The sequence below is a fragment of the Spermophilus citellus genome (assembly GCF_964194105.1).
Source record: "Spermophilus citellus genome assembly, chromosome: 7".
NCBI lineage: Eukaryota > Metazoa > Chordata > Mammalia > Rodentia > Sciuridae > Spermophilus > Spermophilus citellus.
Window position 1 is genome coordinate 121649667 of NC_138188.1, and position 10054 is coordinate 121659720.

Genomic DNA, 10054 nt, shown 5'->3' on the forward strand with positions numbered 1-10054 from the left:
CCTCTAGACAGATGGTTTGGATAAGTGTCCCCCAACAGCCCATGTGTTAAACTGTTAGTCCTTGGCTAGGCAATACTGGAAGGTGGTGGAAACTTTGAGTCAGGGCCTTGCGGGAGGTCTTCAGATTTTGGGGGATGTACCTTTAAAGAGGATAGTGGGACCCTTCCTCTTCCTCTCTATCACCTCCCAGCTTCGAGGTGAATTGTTTTGCTAAGCCATGAGCTCCCAGCCATGATGAGCTGCCTCACCATTGGCCTAAAAGGAACAAGACCAACCAACAGTGGACTAAACCCTCTAGAACTGTGAGCCCAAATTAGACTGTTCTTCTTAAGTTACTTATATCTGTTGTTTTCCTATAGTAAGAGAAAGCTAATATGATCCCCAAATATATGAGACATTCTCTCAGTTATAACAATGTTCACTGTGTCCTGGGGGGAAAGATGATGAACCTGGAGCATGGGTTTGCAAAAGGAGCGCAGGCATTTCTTAGGGATCCCTAGCCACAGAGAAGGAATGGTGGAGGAAATCGGAAAGGTAAGTGACAACTGTCTTGAGTATGGATAAAGGAGTAAGAATTTGCTAGGCAGAAATTGTCAGATTGGGAGAAGAATGTTATCAGAGGTATGCATGTGTATGTTCAGCTGAAATGGAGGGATGAGACTGAAATGGAGAACTTCAAACACATACAGAAACAGAGAAACCAGTACAGAATCTGCTTCCGTGTGTCCATTACTCAGCTTCAGCAACAGTCAACTCACAGCCAATCTTGTTCTATCTGTAACTCTATTCACTAAACCCATCTCATTTTTTGATGCAAATACCTGACACTGAATGATTTCATTTGTAAATATTTTAATATAAGAAGATAAAATATAATCTCTTTTTTCCTTCTTAAAAATGAGTCATAGGGCTGGGATTGTGGCTCAGTGGTAGAGCGCTCACCTCCCACATGCAAAACCCTGGGTTTGATCCTTAGCACCACATAAAAATAAATAAGTGAAATAAAAGTATTGTTTCCAACTACAATTAAAAAATAAATATTTTAAAAAATGAGCATAATACACTTTTAACCCTGTGGTCCTGGCTCATGCCATATCCTGTATCATCAGGACAATTGCAGCTATTAACCCTACATATTCTACTCACCTGCCAACATGACTCCCAAACCAGACCTGACTCATTCTGAGTCATCAAACACCCCCTTGATATTTTACCATTTGCAATACTAAAAAAAACAACTCCCCATCCTACCTTCCAGTGCTCTTTAATTTGTCCCCAATTTCTCATACACTTTGCCCTTCACTGAAACTGGAATCACCCTGTCTTTCCTTTTTCTGCTTGTGGAGCTCTTGCTCATCCTTGAGGGTAAACTCAAACCAGAACCCATGCAGTGGAAGGACCACTAGCTGTGGAGCCAGGTTGACCTGGATTCTTATCTTGGTTCTCTTTTGAGGGATGTCATTTAATGTTTCTGAGATTTAGTGTTTTTTTTTTTTTAAACCAGGGATTGAACCCAGGGAGCTTAACCATAAGCCACATCCTCAGCTCTTTTTACTTTATTCTTTTATTTTGAAACAGGGGCTCATAAATTGCTTATGGCCTTGCTAAGTTGTGGAGGCTGGCTTTGAATTTGTGAACCTCCTGCCTCAGCATCCTGAGCCGTTGGGATTACAGGCAAGCACCAACACCTCCAGCTTTTAAAAAAATTATTTTTATTTTATTTTATTTTTGTGCCGGGGAATCCAACCCAGGGCCTTGCACATGCAAGACAAGACAAGCACTGCACCACTGAATTACATCCCCACCCCCACGATTCAGATTTTTCATTTGTTAAATACAAACAAAAATAACTATTTTGCAGCATGGTTGTGAGGATTAGGGTTAATGGGAATATAGTAGGTGCTGAGTAAAAGGCAACATTGTGATTTGCCTTTTGTGGTCACCCTTATTGTCCCACTGAACTTGATTGGAGCTTCGGTTCTACATTTGTGCTGTGGGTGCTTAATGCCTGCGGAACAAGTGAAGAAATGGACAGGGATAACCATAGAACATCCAGGCGCGGTGGCGCATGCCTGTAATCCCAGAGACTTGGGAGGCTGAGACAGCAGCATCACATATTCGAGGTCAGTTTCAGAAAATCAACGAGGCCCTCTCAAAATAAAAAAAATTAAAAGAATTGGGGGTGCAGCTCAGTGGTAACGCGCCTTTGGGTTAAATTTCCAGTATTAAAAAAAAAAAATAAAATAGAACACCCACAGATGAGAGGAGACACACACACACACACACACACACACACACACACACACACACACACACTGAGCGAGGGTGTTCCCGGAGAAGGCGGGGTCTGCACTGGGGGCGGGGCTTGGCGTGGACCCCGCCCCGGTCCGTCCGCGAAGGCGCTCCGCTGGCTCAGTCCGCGCGCTGCCGGGTTTCCGCCGCAACCAGTATAGCGAGCAGTGGCGAGGCCCGGCTGGCCGGGGTGCGGCGCCGACATGCGCCCTCTGCTCGGCCTGCTCCTGGTCTTCGCCGGCTGCACCTTTGCCCTGTACTTGCTGTCGACGCGACTGCCCGGTGGGCCGAGAACAGGCTCCCCCAAGGAGCCTGAAGGCAGGTGCGTGGCTGCGCCGGCGGGACGGGATTCCCATCAGAGGAAGGGAGCCGGGTCCGAGGCTGGGCTCGTTGGGGACCGGGATTTGAAGTTCATTTTCGGGACCGGGGAGCGGGACTTCGGCCTCGGACAGGCTGGTGGACGGAGCCGGCTTGGGACCTGTGTGTTGAGGGCTGCACGGGCTGGGTTTTCAGGGAAACCGGGCGCCTACCCCGGGCGGAGCCTCTGCTCGCGTGTATCACCGCCTCCTGTTCAGCGCGGAGCCCGTTTCCAGCCAACCATCGCTCATGTGTGGATCCCCAGCCCCTCCTCGTCCGCCTTCAGGTCCCCCCTGTGACCCCCACTCCACTTCGGGCGGATCAGCCCTTGGGTCTTCCAGAGATACGTTGCGTGAACAAGTTCACGAAATAATGTCTGGTCTGCCTGTCCTGGTCCTGGTTGTCCCCACTTTTCTCCTTCTGTCGTGGACAACTTGTCAGGAGGAGGCAGAACAATACCTACCTGGCCGGTTTTCAGGATTGCTACATACTTTTCCTTTTCCTTTTTTTTTTTTTTTTTTTTTTTTGGTACTGGGGATGCTGGGAAAGTGCTCTGCCACTGAGCTACATCTCTAGCCCCTTTTAATTTTTTTGTTTTTGTTTTGAGACAAGGTCTCGCTAAATCACCCACACTAGCCTCTAGTTTGCCATCTCCTGTCTCAACCTCCTGAGTAGCTGGCATTGTGTGTGCCACTGCTCATACTATTTATAAAGTGCATGGAAAGATGCCTGGCACAGCATTACATTATCAAGGAATTAACTGATATTTGAATATTAAGAGAATTGTTGTCTGTATTCTTTTGCTGTAGCTGAGAAGGCTTTTTTGTGGGTGTCAGACATACTAAGAGAAGTATTCTCATGAGAACTAGGAGGGGTTACTCATAATTGATCACTGATGGATTCAAGGATTGTTCAGATGGCAGAGACAAGGTAGCCTTTATACTGTGACCCTTGGACAGTATTCAGAGTGCACTGGACACCAGTTTTAACCAGGGTGAAAAAGAAGTCTCTTTGGGAGCGTTGGCTTTAAGCCTGACATATATCAACAAAGTTATGTTTATGGTGTGGGATAGGTCTACTTCTCCTAAAATCTTGAATTGGCTTTTTAGTGAATGATTTAAGTTAGTTTACCTAGTACCTCAGGAGCAGTGTGAAGTCTGAATTATTTTTGTCTTGCTGGGGAAGGGATGTCCTTGAAAGGAAGGCAATTTAAGAAGTTTAGTGCTTGCCTAGAAATGAATCCACTTGCTGCTTAAGATCATAAAGGGGTTGTGGGTGTAGGTCAGTGGTAGAGTACCTGCTTAATATGTAGGAAGCCCTGTTTTTAATTCTCAGCACCAAAAATTAGTCAGTTCATCCATTATAAAATCTGAGAGCTAAGGGAAATTTACTGATTAAATAATACCAACTTTTCATTTTTTGATAAGGAAACAGACCCATGACTAGGCAGGGTAGGTATACCAGCCTAGGTCTCTTGCTTCCCAACCAGAGCTCTTCTGTCTGTCTCTGCTGATTTCTGTCAGGTCACTTCTTACCCTGGGCCAAGTTATATATGTGTCCCCAACAAACCAGATGATGTTTATAAACTTTTTGTTTGTTTTGTTTTTGAGAAGGGATCTTGCTGTATTCCCCATACTAGGCTTGAGTTTGAGATCTCTCAGCCTCAGCCTCCCAATTAACTTGTATTACAGGCATGTGCCACAATGCCCAGCTATAATCCTACTTTGGAAAGAAGACACAACAAGTAACTTTCTTAGGCATTAGGGTGATCTGGACTCATGTTTTCATTTGCTTTTCCAAATCCCAGGTCACTCTGGTTCCCCTCAGACCTAGCAGAACTGCGGGAGCTCTCTGAGGTCCTTCGAGAGTACAGGAAGGAGCACCAGGCCTACGTATTCCTGCTCTTCTGCAGCGCCTACCTCTACAAACAGGGCTTTGCCATACCTGGCTCCAGCTTCCTGGTCAGTGTCCTGCCCTCCTTCCAACTCTGTTTTCCTTATCTGGAAAATGCTGCTATTTCTCTGGCATTCCCTACAATTATTGGAGGATGAAATGAAACAGTGGGTTTAGAGAGGCTAGCACACAGTGGCTCTTAGCACTTATTGAATGATTGAGTGACAAACAGGAAACCCTGTAGCTTCTTTTTGTCCTGCCTCCCTCTTTCCCCCCCAGCACCTTTTCTCTACTGTAGGCTCAATTCAGATCTACCTAAGCAGTTTTTTCTTTTTGGGGGGTTGAAAACTGGAAAAAAGCAAGCAAACATTTCAAAGAAAGGCAGGGAAGCATTTGGTGCTTGAGGTCAGGGGCTCACTCTTTGGGGCTGCCCCTGTATTGTCTTCCCTGTTGAGCTGAGCCCTGTTTAAGGTAGAGAGCCAGTGAAGGCTCCATACCCAGATCTAGGGATGTGTTCTCACTCTACCGGGTATGATCTTGACCACAGTTGTAGAATGTGGTCAGGACAGTGTATGACACAGGGGTGGAGTGAGGATTCCATAAGACATGTCGTCAAGCACTTCAACATGGTAGGTGCCCGGCAGGTTCCCACCTTCCCACCGCTAAGGCCCCCTTTTGGTTTCTTTCTTGGATCCCATGCTTTAGCAAGATGATGTTTACCAACCAAACTGCATTAGGAAGTTTTGGTTCACTTTTCCATTTTTGTGGAACTAAGGCTTCTGTAAGTGTCAGTGAGAGCTTTGGTCAACCTGGAATCCCAGTGCTAGCATACTACTTAGATATAATCCAGCAAAACCCCAAGAAACAACATTATAGCTTGTGGGGTCTTACCAAAGAAACACTCATGATTTGTTTCATCCTTTGAAATAGTAAAAATATTTTGTGAATTTCATGATTTCTGCCTTCTTATAGCTCTTAAAGTTGATTTCAGGTCTATGCAGTAGACTGGACGCTGTATACGCACATTATCTCTTTTAATTGGCTTCTGTCCTCTGAGGCTTTACTCCTTATCCTTGTTTTAAAGGTAAAGAGACTGAGGTTGGTGTATGATTCCTAGGAGGAGGGAATCTGTGACTCTAGGGCTCCATGATAAGGTGGATGATAGCTGCCAGATGTTTGTTTTCATGGCTGAGGGTTTGCTTTCTTTGCAGAACGTATTAGCTGGTGCCTTGTTTGGGCCATGGCTAGGACTCGTGCTATGCTGTATACTAACCTCGGTGGGTGCCACATGCTGCTACCTGCTCTCCAGTATTTTTGGCAAACAGCTGGTGGTCTCTTACTTCCCTGATAAAGTGGCCCTGATGCAGAGGAAGGTAAGGAGTAGGGCACATCCAAGTATTGGTTCCTTGAGAGTTACCTCATGGCCTACGGGGAGTGAGGAGCAGAGATCTCCCATAGTCCTCCTTTGCCCTGCCTCCCGAGGACTTAGGGATTCTGTTGTCTTCAAGATAACAGATCTGGGATCAAATTTCTGTGGCTTTGGGCAAGTTCCCAGGCTTTCTGATCCTTAGGCACCTCTGATTTTAAAATGGGGTAAACAGTCTCTACCCTAGAGGGTTATGGAAAGAGTTGGGAGTAGTATATGTAAAGTGTCCAGAATAGTGCCCAGATACCTTTCTGCTTCCTAATGTCTTGTCCTCTTTGCTGCAGGTGGAGGAGAACAGAAACAGCTTGTTCTTCTTTTTACTGTTTTTGAGACTTTTCCCTATGACACCAAACTGGTTCTTGAATCTCTCGGCCCCGATTCTGAACATCCCCATTGTGCAGTTCTTCTTCTCAGTTCTTATTGGTAAGATGCTAGAGGATTAAGTTGGAGTCTTCAGAGATGTTGTGTTGGGGAACTTCCCTGAGTCCCCTGCCACATGGGCACGTGCTTACCTCCAAGAAGATGGGGGCAATCTACTGAATTAGAGGACATCTGATGTCTCCCCTTGGTTTGACAATTGTACGACCTCCATTAGAGCTACTCATCCTCAACAGGCTGCCAGATAAAGGGCTGGGACTAGAGCTGTGTTTTCAGAGTGTAGGCCTTGAATCACCTTTATTAGAATGGTAAAACACAAACATCCTATAAGATCAGTAACTGTTACTTTCTCCATGCTAGAAGTAAAGCACCCTATTTAAGCCTAAAGCAAGTATTACTTTCTCTTAAATCTCAGAACCAAATTCAGTGTGGAGGGAATGACATTCAGGGCTTTTCAGTCAAACATAACAAATCTGTAGTGGAGTGGCTGCTATTAATAGGCAATGCCTGAGAGAAAGTGAGATCTTAAATCGAAGCAAGATCGACCACAGCCAAGTCTGGTCATATCAGCTTTCAGACAGAGTGCCTCTGTACCTCAGCTAATGGCAGTTAACAGCTTGAAATTACCTAGGTAGAATGAGGCTTAGAAAGATTCTGGAGACAGGGTTCCTGCCTGCCCAACTGTATGACCTTGAGGGTTCTATCATCTCCCATGTACTTCCTCTGCTATAGAGAGGGAATGGATTATAGGGGTCCCAGACCAATCAGAAGCTTAGGGGTGGGGGTAGGAGAGACTTAAAACACAGGTTCCTGGGCATTACTCCAGAACCAAGTAATTAGAATATCTTGGGGGGGGGTGCTTTCAGGATGTGTTTTTGTTTTGTTTTTTTCAGTGCTGGGGATAAAACCCAGGGCTTCATGCATGCCAGGCATATACTCTACCACTGAGCCACTAAGCCACATCCCCAGCCCTGAGAATGTTTTTAACTTGACCAGGAGATGCTTAAGTGACCAGCCTTTCCAGCTACCAGCCAGACTTTTGGGATCTAGTGGCTTTGATGGAGAATATGAAAAATAGTACTCCTTTTAAGAAACTGTTATGTGTGTGTTTTTATAGTGGTGGGGTTAGAACCTGGGGACCTGTGCATGCTAGGCAAGCACTCTGCCGCTGAGCTACACCCCTCAGCCCTGTTTGTATTTTTAATCTTATGCATACTGTAAATCTTATAATGATGGTGTTTCTCTCTTCTCTGTGATTATAGGGTGCTCAGGACCAAATTCAGGGCCTACCTTTAGCAAATGTGTGAACCTCATGCATTTTCTTGTTTTTGCTAACTTGCTCCCTTATTTTACTGTTCATTCATTTTATCTTTCCAATTTTTAATTTTTATCTAAATGGTTTATGTATAATATGTGTGTGTATAATTCATGCATATAAAATTTGGAAAAATTTAATAAAAATTTAATTTGGAAAAATTAAATAAAATGGATTTTATATATGTAAATTATATACACACATATTTATGTATATTTGTGTAGACCATCAAAAGTTCTTTTGCTGAACAAGACATGTATAAGGGAAGTGAGGAAAGGAAGGAAAATAATGGAAAGGTGGAGAGGAGAGAATATGTTTAGGGGTCAGGGGTTGGGCAAAAAGCTGGTATCACTGTTCTGAATTCTGTTATTTTCTTCATTTTCACTCTCCTGTTAACAGGTTCTTTCCCCTTTTCTTTTTCCAGGTTTGATCCCATACAATTTCATCTGTGTGCAGACAGGCTCCATCCTGTCAACCCTAACCTCTCTGGATGCTCTCTTCTCCTGGGGAACAGTCTTTAAGCTGTTGGCCATTGCTCTGGTGGCCTTAGTTCCTGGAACTCTCATTAAAAAATTTAGCCAGAAACACCTGCAATTGAATGAGCCAAGCAACACTAATCATATAAATAGAAAAGACACGTGATCTGGATTTTTTGTTTGCCACATCCTTGGACTCTTGATGATTTGTTACTGGGTGTGGTCCTTTGAAGGTCCTCATTGATTTTTAATTACCCTCACCAAGTAATCTGGACACTGTTCATCTGTGTGCAGTGTCTTGTCACAAAGGGCACTCAGCTTTAAAAGGTGAATCGTATCTAGTTTGGTCTGGCCTTGCATTGGCAGGACTGGGAATGGGTGGCCTTATAGAAAATCCCATCTCTTATTTATTAATTAAAAAGGAACTCAGGGTGGTCTGTTGGGTTTGCCTCTTGCTTACTCCTGGGCTGCCTTGGGAGAAGTTGGTTGTCCTTGTCCAGAGTACCTCTTGCAAAATGATAGGCTGTGTGTGAAACGTGTTCTTCTGTTAAGTCTCCATGGATGTTATTAGGATCACTGCTGACTTGTGAACCCACATTGCTGATATGACTCTCCACCTGCTGTTAGTCTCTTGAAATGTTTCTTATGTACTTTTTTTTTTTTTTTTTGCTGCTAATCTACCTCTTCCATAAGCCAAGGGAAACCGCCTAAGACTTCCACATGTAACTTAAGTGCACAGTGATTTCTGTGATGTTCAGACACAGTGATGTTAACCATGTATGTCAAATCTCCTCATGGTTATATGTCCTGACAATTAAGCTAACTATAAACAGATTATTAAATATGAATGTAACAAACTTTATGTTATGGATCTATAGTAGGGAAATCCTTACTCTTCTGGACAGGGCAGGGCCCTTGAGTCACCTGAATGAAGTGACAATCTGTACATTATCTAATATGTCCTTTCAGTTGGGAATCCCTTCTGCCTCCTTCTGGAGAATGGATTCAGTACACTAGTATTGTTATTTGTTGAGAAAAACTGATAAGTAATTGTATTTTTTAATTCAAAAGAAAAGTTGGTCTTATTACTTGGTTGTGTTGTATTTTAATTACCTAAGGTTGTTATTGCTTCCTACAGCTGCAGTATTGGATTGGCAGGGACCTACGTTACTGTCTCTATGGACAGATGGCGCTTGGCACCTAAACTGACCAGCTCTGCAGTCCTGTATTTTCATAATTTATCAGAACTGCTACTCTTGAGCGTCATCCATTGGGTTTTTGTTTGTTTGGATTGGCCAAGAATCTCGCCAAGGCTTTAATCTGAGCCTCTTGTTGTACATGAATTTTTTGGAATACTTACATTCCATAGGAAGAATGGGTTCCAAAAATAGTGTTTTGGGACATGGTATGGTCTTTTCACAGCAAAGATTTCATTTTTAAAAATATGTCTGCTTTTTTTTTTTTTTTAAAGCTTTTTTTCCCCCCAGGGCTGAGGACTGAACCCAGGGCCTTGAGCCTGCTAGGCAAGCACTCTGCCACTGAGCTAAATCCCCAACCCTTGTGTTTTTTTTTTTTTTTTTTAAAGCCCTGATAACAAGAGTTTGGGTGAGGAGGAGGCCTATCTGGACTTTGAAATCAGGGGCTTTTGTTTGTGTTTGGGAGTAGAGGGAGGGAAGAGCCAGGGAGTTCTCCACACTGTTGCAAATGTGTGCTCTTTGCCCTTTTACAGATCCTTAGATCTGTCTCTTTCCTGCATGATTTTGCAACAATGTGCCTTATCGGTTTACAAGTAAAGTGGTTTACCAAATAAATGGATATAAATGTTATGTAATAAATAAATGGACATAAATCTTTGTTTGTACATGTGGTTTTTAACTGCCTTTACCAGTGGGAATCACGATTGACTGAAAATTGTAA

The 10054-nt window shown here is 43.8% G+C and overlaps 1 protein-coding gene across 1 annotated transcript; it reads left to right on the forward strand.

Annotated features, from left to right (window-relative positions):
• The first annotated feature begins 2358 nt into the window (after positions 1-2358).
• On the forward strand, positions 2359-9602 carry TMEM41A (transmembrane protein 41A). The gene is made up of 5 exons (XM_081302158.1): positions 2359-2614; positions 4457-4610; positions 5754-5915; positions 6253-6391; positions 8086-9602. The coding sequence occupies exons 1-5, from the start codon at positions 2496-2498 to the stop codon at positions 8301-8303; spliced, it is 792 nt and encodes a 263-aa protein (XP_081158284.1). The 5' UTR covers positions 2359-2495; the 3' UTR covers positions 8304-9602.
• The last annotated feature ends 452 nt before the right edge of the window (positions 9603-10054 follow it).